Source organism: Dermochelys coriacea, chromosome 11 (assembly GCF_009764565.3).
Source record: "Dermochelys coriacea isolate rDerCor1 chromosome 11, rDerCor1.pri.v4, whole genome shotgun sequence".
Taxonomy (NCBI): Eukaryota; Metazoa; Chordata; order Testudines; family Dermochelyidae; genus Dermochelys; species Dermochelys coriacea.
In genome coordinates, this window is record NC_050078.2 from 2,176,582 (window position 1) to 2,193,641 (window position 17,060).

The 17,060-nt window shown below is 62.2% G+C and overlaps 2 protein-coding genes across 17 annotated transcripts in view; both read right to left on the minus strand.

The window, feature by feature from the left end:
- TTLL4 (tubulin tyrosine ligase like 4) overlaps window positions 1-5,163 on the minus strand; it is a 58,480-nt gene extending 53,317 nt beyond the window's left edge. For all 7 annotated transcript variants that reach the window (XM_043504788.1, XM_043504787.1, XM_043504786.1 and 4 more), the window contains exon 1: window positions 5,031-5,163. The gene's annotated coding sequence lies outside the window, so the exon portion shown is untranslated. The remainder of the gene's footprint in view (window positions 1-5,030) is intronic.
- Window positions 5,164-7,403: 2,240 nt separating this feature from the next.
- Window positions 7,404-17,060, minus strand: part of STK36 (serine/threonine kinase 36) — a 38,408-nt gene continuing 28,751 nt past the window's right edge. For all 10 annotated transcript variants that reach the window (XM_043504801.1, XM_043504800.1, XM_043504799.1 and 7 more), the window contains 8 exons: window positions 16,984-17,047; window positions 16,299-16,409; window positions 15,996-16,070; window positions 13,076-13,247; window positions 11,594-11,741; window positions 10,735-10,894; window positions 9,722-10,468; window positions 7,404-9,070 (listed from right to left, as the gene is read on the minus strand). In XM_043504801.1, coding sequence (XP_043360736.1) covers window positions 8,924-9,070; window positions 9,722-10,468; window positions 10,735-10,894; window positions 11,594-11,741; window positions 13,076-13,247; window positions 15,996-16,070; window positions 16,299-16,409; window positions 16,984-17,047 — 1,624 coding nt within the window. In that variant the 3' untranslated portion in view covers window positions 7,404-8,923. The remainder of the gene's footprint in view (window positions 9,071-9,721; window positions 10,469-10,734; window positions 10,895-11,593; window positions 11,742-13,075; window positions 13,248-15,995; window positions 16,071-16,298; window positions 16,410-16,983; window positions 17,048-17,060) is intronic.

A 17,060-nucleotide genomic window follows, 5' to 3' on the forward strand; every position in this document is an offset into this window, starting at 1 on the left:
GAAGCTGGACACGTGGGGGTTGGGGGGGACTTGGCCCGTGTGGGGGGGGGAAGCTGGACACGTGGGGGGTTGGAGGGGGACTTGGCCCGTGTGGGGGGGGGAAGCTGGACACGTGGGGGGTTGGAGGGGGACTTGGCCCGTGTGTGGGGGGGGGAAGCTGGACACGTGGGGGTTGGGGGGGGACTTGGCCCGTGTGTGGGGGGGGGAAGCTGGACACGTGGGGGTTGGGGGGGGACTTGGCCCGGGTGGGGGGGGAAGCTGGACACGTGGGGGTTGGGGGGGGACTTGGCCCGTGTGGGGGGGGGAAGCTGGACACGTGGGGGGTTGGGGGGGACTTGGCCAGTGTGTGGGGGAAGCTGGACACGTGGAAGGTTGGGGGGGGACTTGGCCCGTGTGGGGGGGAGCTGGACACGTGGGGGTTGGGGGGGACTTGGCCCGTGTGGGGGGGAGCTGGACACGTGGGGGTTGGGGGGGGACTTGGCCCGTGTGGGGGGGAAGCTGGACACGTGGGGGGTTGGGGGGGACTTGGCCCGTGTGGGGGGGAAGCTGGACACGTGGGGGTTGGGGGGGACTTGGCCAGTGTGGGGGGGGAAGCTGGACACGTGGGGGTTGGGGGGGACTTGGCCCGTGTGGGGGGAGCTGGACACGTGGGGGTTGGGGGGGGGCTTGGCCCGTGTGGGGGGAGCTGGACACGTGGGGGGTTGGAGGGGACTTGGCCCGTGGGGGGGGAAGCTGGACACGTGGGGGTTGGGGGGGGGACTTGGCCCGTGTGGAGGGAGCTGGACACGTGGGGGTTGGGGGGGGACTTGGCCCGTGTGGAGGGAGCTGGACACGTGGGGGGTTGGAGGGGACTTGGCCCGTGGGGGGGGGAGCTGGACACGTGGGGGGTTGGAGGGGGACATGGCCCGTGGGGGGGGGAAGCTGGACACGTGGGGGGTTGGGGGGGACTTGGCCCGTGTGGGGGGGGGAAGCTGGACACGTGGGGGGTTGGGGGGGGACATGGCGCGTGGGGGGGGGAAGCTGGACACGTGGGGGGTTGGGGGGGACTTGGCCCGTGTGGGGGGAGCTGGACACGTGGGGGTTGGGGGGGGCTTGGCCCGTGTGGGGGGAGCTGGACACGTGGGGGGTTGGAGGGGACTTGGCCCGTGGGGGGGGAAGCTGGACACGTGGGGTTGGGGGGGGGACTTGGCCCGTGTGGGGGGAAGCTGGACACGTGGGGGGTTGGGGGGGACATGGCCCATGGGGGGGAGCTGGACACGTGGGGGGTTGGGGGGGACATGGCCCGTGGGGGGGAGCTGGACACGTGGGGGGTTGGGGGGACATGGCCCGTGGGGGGAGCTGGACACGTGGGGGGTTGGGGGGGACATGGCCCGTGGGGGGGGAGCTGGACACGTGGGGGGTTGGGGGGGACATGGCCCGTGTGGGGGGGAAGCTGGACACGTGGGGGGTTGGGGGGGGGACTTGGCCCGTGTGGGGGGGAAGCTGGACACGTGGGGGGTTGGGGGGGACTTGGCCCGCGTGGGGGGGAAGCTGGACACGTGGGGGTTGGGGGGGACTTGGCCCGTGCGGGGGGGGGAAGCTGGACACGTGGGGGTTGGGGGGGGACTTGGCCCGTGTGGGGGGGGAAGCTGGACACGTGGGGGGTTGGAGGGGGACTTGGCCCGTGTGTGGGGGGGAAGCTGGACACGTGGGGGTTGGGGGGGGACTTGGCCCGGGTGGGGGGGAAGCTGGACACGTGGGGGTTGGGGGGGACTTGGCCCGTGTGGGGGGGGAAGCTGGACACGTGGGGGGTTGGGGGGACTTGGCCAGTGTGTGGGGGAAGCTGGACACGTGGAAGGTTGGGGGGGACTTGGCCCGTGTGGGGGGGAGCTGGACACGTGGGGGGTTGGGGGGGGACTTGGCCCGTGTGGGGGGGAAGCTGGACACGTGGGGGGTTGGGGGGGACTTGGCCCGTGTGGGGGGGACGCTGGACACGTGGGGGGTTGGGGGGGGACTTGGCCAGTGTGGGGGGGGAAGCTGGACACGTGGGGGTTGGGGGGGACTTGGCCCGTGTGGGGGGAGCTGGACACGTGGGGGTTGGGGGGGGCTTGGCCCGTGTGGGGGGAGCTGGACACGTGGGGGGTTGGAGGGGACTTGGCCCGTGGGGGGGGAAGCTGGACACGTGGGGGTTGGGGGGGGGACTTGGCCCGTGTGGAGGGAGCTGGACACGTGGGGGGTTGGAGGGGACTTGGCCCGTGGGGGGGGGAGCTGGACACGTGGGGGGTTGGAGGGGGACATGGCCCGTGGGGGGGGGAAGCTGGACACGTGGGGGGTTGGGGGGGACTTGGCCCGTGTGGGGGGGGGGGAAGCTGGACACGTGGGGGGTTGGGGGGGGACATGGCGCGTGGGGGGGGGGAAGCTGGACACGTGGGGGGTTGGGGGGGGACTTGGCCCGTGGGGGGGGGAAGCTGGACACGTGGGGGGTTGGGGGGGACTGGGCCGTGTGGGGGGGAAGCTGGACACGTGGTGGGTTGGGGGGGGACATGGCCCGTGGGGGGGGAAGCTGGAAACGTGGGGGGTTGGGGGGGGACTTGGCCCGTGGGGGGGGGAGCTGGACACGTGGGGGGTTGGGGGGGTGCTGGGCTCGGGGGGGAGGGAGCTGGACACGTGGGGGGTTGGGGGGGGACATGGCCCGTGGGGGGGGAAGCTGGACACGTGGGGGGTTGGGGGGGGACTTGGCCCGTGGGGGGGGGAGCTGGACACGTGGGGGGTTGGGGGGGTGCTGGGCTCGGGGGGGAGGGAGCTGGACACGTGGTGGGTTGGGGGGGACATGGCCCGTGTGGGGGGGGGAAGCTGGACACGTGGGGGGTTGGGGGGGACTTGGCCCGTGTGGGGGGGGGAAGCTGGACACGTGGGGGGTTGGAGGGGGACTTGGCCCGTGTGTGGGGGGGGGAAGCTGGACACGTGGGGGTTGGGGGGGACTTGGCCCGTGTGGGGGGGGGGAAGCTGGACACGTGGGGGGTGGGGGGGGGGACTTGGCCCGGGGGGGGGGGGAAGCTGGACACGTGGGGTGGGGGGGGGACGTGGCCCGTGTGGGGGGGGGAAGCTGGACACGTGGGGGGTTGGGGGGACTTGGCCAGTGTGTGGGGGAAGCTGGACACGTGGAAGGTTGGGGGGGGACTTGGCCCGTGTGGGGGGGAGCTGGACACGTGGGGGTTGGGGGGGGACTTGGCCCGTGTGGGGGGGAGCTGGACACGTGGGGGTTGGGGGGGACTTGGCCCGTGTGGGGGGGAAGCTGGACACGTGGGGGGTTGGGGGGGACTTGGCCCGTGTGGGGGGGAAGCTGGACACGTGGGGGGTTGGGGGGGGACTTGGCCAGTGTGGGGGGGGGAAGCTGGACACGTGGGGGTTGGGGGGGACTTGGCCCGTGTGGGGGGAGCTGGACACGTGGGGGGGGGGGGGCTTGGCCCGTGTGGGGGGAGCTGGACACGTGGGGGGTTGGAGGGGACTTGGCCCGTGGGGGGGGAAGCTGGACACGTGGGGGTTGGGGGGGGACTTGGCCCGTGTGGAGGGAGCTGGACACGTGGGGGGTTGGAGGGGGACATGGCCCGTGGGGGGGGAAGCTGGACACGTGGGGGGTTGGGGGGGACTTGGCCCGTGTGGGGGGGGGAAGCTGGACACGTGGGGGGTTGGGGGGGGACATGGCGCGTGGGGGGGGGAAGCTGGACACGTGGGGGTTGGGGGGGACTTGGCCCGTGGGGGGGGGAAGCTGGACACGTGGGGGGTTGGGGGGGACTTGGCCCGTGTGGGGGGGAAGCTGGACACGTGGTGGGTTGGGGGGGGACATGGCCCGTGGGGGGGGGAAGCTGGACACGTGGGGGGTTGGGGGGGGACTTGGCCCGTGGGGGGGGGAGCTGGACACGTGGGGGGTTGGGGGGGTGCTGGGCTCGGGGGGGAGGGAGCTGGACACGTGGGGGGTTGGGGGGGGACATGGCCCGTGGGGGGGGAAGCTGGACACGTGGGGGGTTGGGGGGGACTTGGCCCGTGCGGTGGGGGGGAGCTGGACACGTGGGGGGTTGGGGGGTGCTGGGCTCGGGGGGGAGGGAGCTGGACACGTGGGGGGTTGGGGGGGGGACATGGCCCGGGGGGGGGAAGCTGGACACGTGGGGGGTTGGGGGGGGACTTGGCCCGTGGGGGGGGGGAGCTGGACACGTGGGGGGTTGGGGGGGTGCTGGGCTCGGGGGGGAGGGAGCTGGACACGTGGGGGGTTGGGGGGGGACATGGCCCGTGGGGGGGGGAAGCTGGACACGTGGGGGGTTGGGGGGGTGCTGGGCTCGGGGGGGAGGGAGCTGGACACGTGGGGGGTTGGGGGGGGACATGGCCCGTGGGGGGGGGAAGCTGGACACGTGGGGGGTTGGGGGGGGACATGGCCCGTGCGGTGGGGGGGAGCTGGACACGTGGGGGGTTGGGGGGTGCTGGGCTCGGGGGGGGAGGGAGCTGGACACGTGGGGGGTTGGGGGGGACTTGGCCCGTGTGGGGGGGAGCTGGACACGTGGGGGGTTGGGGGGGGGACTTGGCCCGTGTGGGGGGGGAGAAGCTGGACACGTGGGGGGTTGGGGGGGACTTGGCCCGTGGGGGGGGAGCTGGACACGTGGGGGGTTGGGGGGGGACTTGGCCCGTATGGGGGGGAAGCTGGACACGTGGGGGGTGGGGGGGGACTTGGCCCGTATGGGGGGGAAGCTGGACACGTGGGGGGTTGGGGGGGGACTTGGCCCGTGTGGGGGGAGTTGGACACGTGGGGGGTTGGGGGGGGACATGGCCCGTGGGGGGGGAAGCTGGACACGTGGGGGGTTGGGGGGGACTTGGCCCGTGCGGTGGGGGGGAGCTGGACACGTGGGGGGTTGGGGGGGGACATGGCCCGTGGGGGGGGGAAGCTGGACACGTGGGGGGTTGGGGGGTGCTGGGCTCGGGGGGGGAGGGAGCTGGACACGTGGGGGGTTGGGGGGTGCTGGGCTCGGGGGGGGGGGGGGGAGCTGGACCCTCGGACTCACCGGTTCGGCGGGGCGGGCGGCCTGGGCCCCTCCCGGCTTCTTCCTGCGGCCCCAGGCTCCCCGCGCGCCGGGCGCCGAACCGCCCGCCGTTACCATAGAGATCCGGGGCGGGGCCGGAACACCACGTGTTCTCGTCACCGAGACTACAGCTCCCGGCATGCCCTGCGCCTCATGGAACTACAACTCCCAGCATACCCCGCGACTCATGGAACTACGACTCCCAGCACGCCCCGCGCCTCCGAGAACTACTGCCCCCAACATGCCCCGCGCCAGCATATTGCAGGGCTCCCGGCATGCCCCGCGTGGCACAGAGGCCAGGGCAGGCAGTACCAGCCCATGGCGGGGGTTCCCAGCATGGCTCCCCCACAGCCTGCCGAGCCGGGGTTCGCTCTAGGCCCCCCAGCCGGGGTTCGCAGCCAACCAGCTGCCCGCCAGCACTGGCCCCCCGGCTTCTCCTCCGGGTTGTGCATCCACACAGCCCCACACCCACACAGTGGGCCCAGGGTCAGGCCTCCCAGCGGACCCCCCACCTCGCAGCTCAGGATTCAAAGAGGAATGCCCACAGGGCCCCCCCCTTTCTCAGGGAGGAGGTCGATGGGTTAAAGCCTGCCCCTGCAGTTGGTTCAATACCCGCTAAGACAAAGCTGCAGCACAGAGCATCCCCACTCCTTCTTCAATGCCCGTCTGCCTGTATGTGGCGGGAGCTAGAGGTGCTGGGGAACCTCTCCAGCTGTGCTCGTGGGTGGGCACTCGAAGCAGATGGTAAAGCCACCACTGGGGTAGAAGCTTATGGATTTATCTTGCCAGCAGACTGCAGGTCAGAGATGACAGCTGACAGCACGAGGCAGTTCAGGAGGCAATGCACTTTCAGAAGTGCCCCACCTCAGATGAGACAATAAATAGAGCTCTCTACCACCCCAGCCGGGGGTGGAACCAGGTCAAAGATCACGATCCCACAGTTTTCTAAAAGAGATGGGGAGAATACCATGCTCCCAGCCAGCCGAATAGGCCTGAATGACCAAAGCTATGTGTGAGCCAGGATAAAGAAGCTAGAAAAAAAACTACTCAGCTCTGCCCTAGATCGGAATATAGTACTTCATCTGATCAAACAAGCAGATTTCACGATAGGACTAAGGGGAAATCATGCCTCACCAATCTATTAGAATTCTTTGAGGGGGGTCAACAAACATATGGACAAGGGTGACCCAGAGGATATAGGGTACTTGGACTTTCAGAAAGCCTTTGATAAGGTTCCTCACCAAAGGCTCTTCAACAAAATAAGCTGTCACGGGATAAGAGGGAAGGTCCTCTCATGGATTGGTAACTGGTTAAAAGACAGGACACAAAGGGTAGGAATAAATGGCCAGTTTACAGAATGCAGAGGGGTAAATAGCAGGGATCTGTACTGGGACCAGTCCTGTTCAACATATTTATATATGATCAGGAAAAAGGGGTAAACAGAGAGGTGGCAAAATATGGAGACGATACAAAATTACTCAAGACAGTTAAGTCCAAAGCAGACTGTGAAGAGTTACAAAGGGATCTCACTGAAGTGGATGACTGGGCAACAAAATGGCAGATGAAATTCAGTGTTGATAAGGGGCAAAGCAATTCACAAAGGAAAATATAATCCCAATTATACATATATGATGGGGTCTAAATTAGCTGTTACCACTCAAGAAAGAGATATTGGAGTCACTGTGGAGAGTTCTCTGAAAACATCCACTCAATGTGCAACAGCAGTCAAAAAATCAAACAAAATGTTAGGAACCATTAGAAGCGATAGATAATAAGACAGAAAATATCATAATGGTGCTATGTAAATCCATGGTACACCCACACCTAGAATACCACATGCAGTTCTGGTCACCCCATCTCAAAAAAGATATGGAACTAGTTGCCAGGGGATGTTGTGAAGGCCAAAACTATAAGGGGGTTCAAAAAAGAACTAGATAAACTCATGGCGGACAGGTCCATCAATGGCTATTAGCCAGGATGGGCAGAGACACAACCCCATGCTCTGGGGGTCCCTAGCCTCTGACTGCCAGAAGCTGGGAGATGACATGGATCACTCTACGATTGCCTGTTTTGCTCATTTCCTCTGAAGCACCTGGCATTAGCCACTGTTGGAAGACGGGCTGGATGGACCATTGATCTGACCCAGTATGGCCATTCTTATGTTTCTTATGTAGACTCTTGCAGGGCCCCAAGGAGGCACAAGTTAGAGTATCAGTGATCTAGACTTTCGCTGCTCTGGAACGTTTTTCAGGGTAAAGCTCTTTGGGATACCTGGAGCCCATTACACGCTGGCCAAATACCAGTTCTGTTCATTTATTTAAGGGATCCACACACGCAGCAGGAAACTTTCCAAGGAAGGGAAGAGCTGTTTATTATAATAAATTACAAAAGTAAATGCAATAGTACAAAAAATAAATCTAGAAAAGTGACTCCAAACCAACGTCACACAAAGTCTCTGTTATAAAAGAATCACTACAAATGGCTAGAAAATGCAGGTGGGATAAGTCCAGCCAAGGCTTCTATGGACACCCAAATACCACTATGAACGCATCGGATCGAGTATGTTCAGACCCACAACATTGAGGTGGTACATGGAACTTCAGGGAGGAAGTACCTGGCATTGCCCAAATGCGACTCCTCTGGCTGATTAAGGAACGCTAGCAGGTTCCGCTGATGGCACTTGACTGTCCAGTTCTCATCCACAAAGGCGGTGGGTCCCAGCATGATGGAGCATGTAGATTAGGAGAAACCTTCAGACTTCAGTCAGAGCCATAGAGTAGAATCCCCACCACACATTCCAAGGATAACAGGAGAACCGAACCCGTCTTCATGAAGCTGAGCCAGGGAGACAATCCCCAACTTCACCGCAGAAGAGAAGCCCTCAGCAGCTGTGAATAGACTCCTGGACACACCATGAGCTCCAACTCTCCTGGGAATCTGATGCCAAGTCTGGCTTGTATCACCTGGACCCTGCAGTTAAACTCTGGAAGTGTAGGGTGAAGGTAAGTATGTGGAATGTGTCCTGGAGAGAATCCCTGAACCATCAAGGCTTGGTGTTGGGTTTAGTCCATCCAGGATCTGGTTCAATTAAATCTGATCTTGCTGGAGCTCATTCAAGGAGGATGGGGAGAGATGGGGCACTTCTCTGGTGGGAGAGAGACTGACATGGTGAGAGGCCAAAGGCACACTGGATCTTGGGGCTGGATCCCCTGCATGGCTCAACCTAGGTGACCATAAGGTACATCTCAGTAAGCATGAGACCCCTTTTTGAAAGCTGGGTTCTTTAGGTTTGGAGGCTTCTTCCCCGGAAGGTGCTTGGAGTCAGAAGAACGTCTAAGTAGAAGCTAGACCTGGTTGGATAGGATTCAGCCTGGAAACGGGGTTGGGTTCATTCATTCCAAGGTTCTCTTGGAATGAAGTGTGGTGGGGTGGAGATAGTACAAGATGGAGCATTAACCAACGTCTGTCCCTGGGGAAGTTTGGGGGGCACCAAATTTGGGTTGGAGAGATCTCTATGAAAGGACAGGAAAGGGAGTTTCTGGCATGATCTTTCTCAGGACTGGCAAAGAGGAGTCTCATCGGAGAGCGGGGGTCCGGATCAAGAGGAGGAGGAGTTCCGGTTTCTTTTTCTCACACACCATATTGCACCCATCTCTGTCTTTATCAGATACGTTTCTTGACCAACTGTTGTCAGGGTGGTCTCCCCTGACTCCACAGGGACCTGCCATGCTCAGGCACTGCGTTGGTCTCAGGAGATGTGCGTGGTGGCCCCTGTTTCTGGACAGAGTATGGGAGTGTCCCCTGTATTCCGGCACTAAGTGTCGTCCTCAAGAGGCGGGTAGAACGGTCTCTCCCAGAGCAGAGACCTGCAGTTCTCAGGCACTGTGTGTTGGGCGCAGAAGGTGGATGAGCTTCTTGCAGTGATGAGCTGAAGACGGTCGGGGCCTCCCATAGGAACTGGTCTGAGCTTCGCTGATGGAAAGTGCCAGCAGCTTCTCGCTGGCCTTGAGAGACACGAGCACCTGGAACCCAAAGGAGACAACACTCACCACACAGCTAGCCTGGGGTGTGCTTTGTGTTGCCTTAGCCACGTTCCCTGCCAGGGGGCCCTGCCCCATCTACCCTCTTTGCCCGTTGACATGCACACATCTCAAAGCCTAAAGTCCAGCTTTCTAGGCGACATGTGGCGTTCAGAGCACTTCACAGAATCAGGATGAGAAGATGGAGGGATGGGCTTGAGGGTTCTGGATGCAGAGGGAGGCTGGATGGCACCTGGTGCAGGAGCATCATTTAGGTTGCCCCGGGGCATGAGACTGCCACCCACCTTTCCTGCCCCAGGGGCACGAGATTGGACTCCCCATGGGGGGAGAGCCGGGAATTCCCACATGGTGGCGGTGAGGGGCACTGGGCCTGGGGCACATCACCGCAGTCTCCTGGAGCTACAGGACTCTGGTGAGAGACCAGCATGTGGGGCATGGGCACGGTGTGGAAGCCCCCCACTGCCACCCCTTAACAACAGGCTGGTGCGAGTGGCCGGGCCCAGAGGGAGGCAGAGGTGGGGAGGGAACCGCAGGGGACAGGCCTGGTCGGGGAGCTTCCCCAGGCGGGGAGGGGGATGGACCCTGCTGAAATGCGCCCCTCCCCTGCACTGAAATCTGCAAGGCGCTCCTGACCTGGTGTATCTTTGGCTGCTGGCTGATGGACCGCAGTGCGATCAGTGCTGCCTCCTGCACAGCTGGCTGGGAGTCATGGCAGGCCACGTCCAGCAGGAGATGGGGGGCTCTGCTCTGGATCAGCACGTCCCCCAGTTCCGCTGTCTGCCTGCCCAAGTTCCCCAGAGCGGAGGCGGCATTACACCGGGTTTTGGACTGGGGGTCGCTCAAAAGCCTCACCACGCCGGGCACGGCTTTCCCTAGGGCGTGCGGGAGGGAGCCGTCCTGGTAGGCAGCGTTGCCCACCGCGAAGCTGGCCGACCTGCGCACACTCTCGTCCTGGTCCGATAGGCACTCCAGCAGGCGCTCCAGCAGGCCCGCCTGGCTCCGCAGCGCCCGGGGGAAGTCCTGGCTGTGACGCAGCAGGTTGCCCACCAGGCTGCAGGCCTTGGCGCGTATCGGGTGCTCCGGGTGGCATAGCAGCTGGCTCAGCAGCTGGTAGGCCGAGTCCGAGCCGCCCAGGATCTTCTGGAGGAAAGGCAGGTGAGCGGGACAGGCCCGGGCCACGTGGGTCAGGAGAGACAGGAGGTCCATCGTGAGCAGAGGGCTGTCCGAAAGCAAGATGGCCGACAGGAAGGCAGTGGTGGGGTCTGAAGCAGCAGCCACCCCCACCAACTGGTCGATGACCCGCTCGTCGGACAGGACGAGGTGGCACAGGAGGCTCATGGGAAGCGCGGTCTCCGAGAAGGGCAGATGGTGGCAGCAGACCTAGAAGTTGGAGAGATGGCAGCTGCTGAGAGGACTCGGACGGGCCAGGGCGGTGTGAATGGAGGGTCTAATGGAGACAGGGACCACAGCCAAGAGGCAGAAATGGGAGGAGAGGTCCCCAGGGTTCTGCTTGGCATGCAGGGGGGAATGGGGAATCGCGGAGAGAAAGAAAGGGCGCATGGAGTCCAGACAGAGAGCCTGGGGCCTGTTCATCACGGCTCCAGAGCCCAAGCCATGGGAGGGAGGGAGGGAGCATTCCTGGGTACCTGGAGGAGATGGGCAGGGATCTCGGCGTCTCTCAGGGCCTTCATGACCCACCTGAAGGTCTCAGTGTCCACGTCCAAGGAGAAGGGGAAGCAGAGCAGCTGGCAGGTCTGGAGCACCACAGCTGGGACCAGCTCGGGGTCACCGTCCTCCCCCACCTGCCTGTGGTCATTTGAGGGGTCATAGAGGATCAGATAGATGAGCCCCACAATGCTAGGCCCAGCGGGGAGGTCTGAGTGGTTGTACTGTTCTTCAGGGACCAATGGCCATCGGTCCACACTGTGCCTGAGTGCGGCCATCTGCAGCAGGCACACACACGCCAACAGGGCAAGTTGTGTCTCGGCTGCCCTTAGATTCCTAGATTCCAAGGCCAGCAGGGACCACTGTGATCATCTGGTCTAACCCCCCGTAGAACCCAGGCCAGAGACCTGCCCCCCAATCACTCCCAGAGCAGAGCTTTTAGAGAAACACCCAGGCTTGGGGGAAAAACCGCCAGCTGATGGCAAATCCACCACAACCCCTGGGAAATTGTTCCAGTAGTTCATTACCTTCCTTGTTAAAAACATACACCCGATTTCCAGTCTAGCTTCATTGGACTGTGTTAACCCTTTCTCTGCTAGACCGACGAGCCTGTTCTCACATATTTGTTCCCCATGTAGATACTTAGAGACTGATCAAGTCGCCCTGTAACCGTCTCTTTGATAAGCTCCATAGACTGGGCTCTTTGAGGCAGGTTTTTGAAGCCTCTTCTCTGCACCTCTCCCAGTTAGCGTGTTCTCTAGATCCCCGTTCCCCTTGGCACCGCCAGTCACCAAACCCCCACATCCCTCCCAGCCAAGCTCCTGACTGGCTGGAACTCACGTCTGCGCCAGGTGACCCAGGAAGTCGAGGGAGAGCAGCTTGGGGAAGGTTGCCATGATGACGCTGTTGGGGTGGGCCAGCTGAAGAAGGCACTGGTGAGGCTCTCGGGTGAAGACGAAGAGGGCCAGGCTGAGGAAGAGTGCGGTGCCTGCAGGGGATGGGGAAATTGGCAGACAGGTGAAATGAGGGGTGAGCAATGAGTCTTGCCCCCCCCGTCCCAGTGCTGGGCAGATTCTGGGGCAGCCAGGCTGCTCCATCTTGCCTCGCAGGCATGAGGCAGAGTGGGGAGCGCTCCTGCGATCAGGTCTCCACTCCTGCCCGAGATCAGGCAGAGCCAGGGAAGCGTCCGTCGAGCCGGGAGACTCCAGAAGAGCTGCCTGGGAAAGGGTCTGAGGCAGGCTAGTGACCCTGACTGTTATCTCCTGGAACAGCAAGCAACCCACCAGGGCTCAGCTGTCCCCTCCTCTCCAGAAGCTCCAGAGCAGCTTCTCTGTTCCTCTCCTGCCCCTCCCAGCACGGGCAGGGACGCCAGCCCCACCTTGGCAGGAATCGAGGATGCGGCGCAGGCCGGCGCAGTCACTGGCCCCTGCAGCTCCCTGGCTCTGTGGCTGAGGTCACTGCCCCCAGGAAGACGGGCTGCCACGTTCGACTCAAACTGGATGTCTAAGACACTCATCACTGTAGTCACCAAGCATCAGCCTGGGCCTCATAAGGCCCATGTTAATGTCCCAGGACACCAAGGGGGCTTTAGAGACCAGGTGAGGGGGCGCTGGGTATAATCTAGCTACTAATAAACCAAGAAACCAGACTTCTGCTGCCCCCGAGGGAAGGGCTGAACTCAGGAGAGAGGCAGAAGATGCTTGGGCAGATCGTGTTAGACATGTGAAAGGCTCCACAACGAGACACAAACCGTCAACTGAAGTTCTAGCTAAGGCACCTATTGGTCCCCCATCAGGGGGTATTTGAGCACCTCACAGCCCCCTGGGAGGCAAGGCCATCATCCCCATTGGGCAGCTGGGAAACTGAGGCCCAGAGAGACTAAGTAACAATCTCAATCTGTGGTGGAGCCAGGAATGGAACCCAGGTCTCCTGAGTGCCAGGCTAACCACTGTGTCCTCCTTCCTCATGTTCTTCACCCTTCAAAAATTCACCAGCCGGGCTGCATCTGGGCGCACGTATGAGTGTCCAAAGGAACCTGCTGCAGGAGATGCTAATGGGGTCGGGCGGGCCAGAGCTCCAGGCTGAGGGAATCCATTCATCCCAGTTGTCTCCATGGGGATTAGCAGGTGAGGAATCTTTGCTTCCAACATCTCGAGGTGAAGAGCTGCCCTGAGTGAAAGAAGCAGCTTCCACCTCTCACGGGAACCTGCACAAAGTACCCCCATAGCAACTCCCAGATGTGGGGGATATTTACCAGCCAGAGGGCATTCTGGGATGTGTAGTCTTAGGCCACCGGTGAAAGTGACATTCCTCCCTCCCTACCTTGAGGAGAGACGAGGGTCCAGTCTGGCTCCAGAGTGGGCTGGCCTGGCAGCGGCCTCTCGCCCTCCATCACCGGCTCATCAGTGGCCCGGTGGAGCACCATCGCGAAACGGTGCCAGGAGACGTTCCACAGCTCTGAGCCGGCAAACCCCCCCACCGTCACCGCGTCGCCCTGGCAGAGGGAGAACGCCGGTCAGTGCACCATGCTGCGTGGGGCGGAGCGCCCTCGACCCTCGCCACCACCAAGGGGCCAAACCCAGCGTCCTGTAGGCAGCTGGTACTCCCACAAAGTAAGGGCCTGGCCCAGTGGGAGCCAGGGTAGGGTGTCAGAACCTCACCAGACTGGACCACAGCCAGGGGCTCAAACTCTTTCAAGGCCACATCACAATAGAGAGATGGTCTCATGGGCCCCCCCATCCCATTCACTTGCCTCCACCCCACTATGATGTGCCAGCCGCCAGCCTCTGTCTCCCCTCCCACTGGCATCTCCAGCAGTTGCTCCCCAGGCGAGTCCTGCGACTAGGGAGTTGGGGGTCCTGCCTGGGCCACCTTAAAGGGGCTGGAGGGTCAGAAGTGCCAAGCACCCCGCTTTGAAACCCAGGCCCCCTCAGGGAGACGCCCCCAGATCACGGCTCGCTTTGGGAATGGAGCTGTCAATGCGCTGGGCGTTTTGTCTCCTGGTCTCACTTCACTCCTCTCCCATGTTCCTCCTCCCCCACTGCACCACTCCCGGGGCCGTTCCTCTCCCGCTGAGGGCTAGCAGCTCCACACCCAGGGTGACTCCAGTCGCTGCAGGCAGGGCCTGGTCCCTCTCCAGCTCCTCTGCGGCAGGCAGCTCTGTGGAGGAGGCAGTGGGGCTGGCCTCTCATTCCCAGCCACTTTCACAGCCCCCTTTGCAAGCAAGAGCGTTGCTCCTGGCAGCCGCAGCCCACCCCATGTGAGCAGGCAGCTCTCTGGGGCCCCCAGCAGCAGGCTGGATTTGAATTGGTGACAGAGCTGATACTCAGGAACCCATTCCCCAATGCTCTGTGCTCCCCCCACTCCATCCCAGCTACTGGGGTCATGTCAACTGGGGGTGTGACGAAGTGGGACTGTTCTTAATGTTTTCTCTGAATATTGTGGGGGTGCTTCAGTTTCCCCTAGGCAGGTCTTAAGTATCTAGGGGTTGGGATAAGGGTGTATGATCGTTGCAGAGTCCTAGAGCGCAGGTGTGTGCAGGAGTCTGGACACAGAGAATGGCCGACACCCTGTTTCCTGGCGACTGATGGCCTGGGCCCTTCCCCCCTGCAAGGTGAGAACTAAAGGGTGGAAGACAAAGAGATCAGGTGACCTCCTGGCCCCGGAAAGGGACAAAGCCCAGAGGAGGTGGGGGTGGAGAGGGAGTCAATTGGGGATGGCTTGGGACGAGGTTGTCTGGCTCACTGCCCCCCAAAATGGACACGGCTGAGGGGTCCTGTTGTCTGTACCTACAATCTCTGGTTTAGACCGTGTTCCTGTCATCTAATAAACCTTCTGTTTTACTGGCTGGCTGAGAGTCATGTCTGACTGTGGAGTTGGGGGGCAGGACCCTCTGGCTTCCCCAGGACCCCGCCTGGGCAGACTCGCTGTGGGAAGCGCACGGAGGGGCAGAGGATGCTGGATGCTCCAAGGTCAGACCCAGGAAGTTGGAAGCCGTGTGAGCTTCTTGCCCTGCAGACAGGCTGCTCCCAGAGAAGAGACTTCCCCAGAGGCCTGCCTGGCTTTGTAGGGAGCAGTTCCCGAGCATTGCCCGGGGACTCTGTGACGGGAGGGTGAGAAACCTCATGTCAGCTGGCCACTCCCACGTGTTCTCCCCACACTTCTCCCCAGCACAGCCATTCAACTTCTTGCTCAGTCAGGGGCATCTGGACTTTCCTGTACCATTTTCCAGAAGCCTGTGTGTGCCTCAGTTTCCCCCATATTTGCATTGTTACCCTGTGGGGGACTGTTTGGTGGCAGGGCAGGCTAAGAGACAGGTATGAATGATACGTAGATGGCTGAGCCGGGACGGGTCATTACAAAGGACTGGCCGACCCCGCATCAATGCAAAATCCATGAAGCCATCCCCAGGCCACTGACAGCCAGCAACCAACGCCCCAGAGGGAGACGGATTTCCCCACCTCTTGGCAGGGAAGCGGAGCCACACCCTAGCTGGAGAACAAAGGACCTGGAAGGGATGAGGCAAAAGGGGGATCAGAGCTGGTGGTTGGAAGGAGTCAGGGCTCTCGCCTGGGACCCCGTGAGGTTCGCTGCAGCTTGGCTGGGCTCTGGGCTGACCAGAGAGGTCTAAAGAAAAGGAGTACTTGTGGCACCTTAGAGACTAACAAATTTATTAGAGCATAAGCTTTCCTGAGCTACAGCTCACTTCACATCCGATGAAGTGAGCTGTAGCTCACGAAAGCTTATGCTCTAATAAATTTGTTAGTCTCTAAGGTGCCACAAGTACTCCTTTTCTTTTTGCGAATACAGACTAACACGGCTGCTACTCAGAAAGGTCTAAGTGTTATCCTTTACCTCTCTCTGCGTCCAGGCGACTAACACACCCGCCTGTCGAGACAGCATTGGGCAAGTCACTGCAAACGCTCAGCGAGGTGCATTGATCCCTGAGGAGCGGGCGGGGCTCTGTCTCCACTGAGCAGAGCTCACGAGGTGAAGCAGGAGGGCTGGAGCCGAGGGGTCCGGTCTGGGGAGGCCGCGGGGCTGACCCAGAAGGAGGAGTGAGACCCCATAGGGGTCTGACACATGGAAGGGGCTGCTCCAAGAGACTATTCCACAGCTGGGGGCGTAGCCCCGATCCTGTGGATCCAGGACATCTGGTTTTATCCTTGACCACCCCCTTTAGCCCCTGGCAGCCTCCCACCAAGGCAGTCCCGGTGCCGGATCCAAGTGGGCAGCGAGGTACCTGGGCGAGGAGCTGCAGCAGGAGAAGCAGGAATCCATCGTAGAGGCCAGCGCCCATGGGTGGGGGCAGGTGCAGCTGGAAGAGAAGTGGGGCAGGAGGGGCCCAGGTTAGCACTAGGCACTGGGCTCTAGAACTGGGTGGTTCCAAATGCTCCCACGGCATCAGACGGGCCAGACTGGATTAGTGCTGAGCTGTGGGTGGCCCGTCAGGGCATCCCAGCCTGTCCATCCCCTTGCTGGGGTGCACTGGGGGTTCCTGGCCCTGCCCTCCCACGGGGCAGCCCCCCGGCTGCTCGCCCCTTACCTCGGCAGGCGCGGTGAGTGCATTGGTCATGGCCGACATGGCGTCCTCACACCCCACCTCGATGGCCGCCCCATGCTGCCCGAGCTGAGCCAGCAGGAATCCTGCGGCGCTCTGCAGAGGAGGGGAGAGCTCAGCACAGTACAATCCAAGGGTACGCACAGCTGGCTACACCCTTCCTCTGGCACGCCTTCCCCCACCCACGGGGAGCTGACGACGAGCATCTCCCCCCGGGTGTAGGAACAGTCAGCCTGACCCCCTACCCCCCGCCCAGGGAGATCTGAGTGTGAGCATCTCCCCCCAGGTGTAGGAACCGTCAGACTGACCTCCTACCCCCGTCCATGGGGATCTGACTTTTACCCCCTCCCCCAAGTGTAGGAACAGTCAGACTGCTCCTCCACCCCCTGCCCATGGAGGTCTGACTGTGATCATCTCCCCCCGGGTGTAGGATCAGCCAGATTGCCCCCACACCCCTCAGACTACGGGAACTATGGGGATTTGGCTGTGACCCCCTCCTCCCAAGTGTAGGAACAATTCTGACTGCAGCTAGCTCCCTGAATGGGAAGGGTTAGGCAGAGATGCAGGGCTCTGCCCACACACAGATGGGGATTTGGCTGTTTCAAGACAGGTGTGGCCCTCCCAGGACGGGAGCCGGTTGGGTGGGGCTGTGCCAGGTGGACGGACTCACCACGAGGGAGACGACAGCCGATTGGGTGAAGAGCTCAGTGGCGTCACTCACCACCAGGTCCACCCTGAAACACAGCG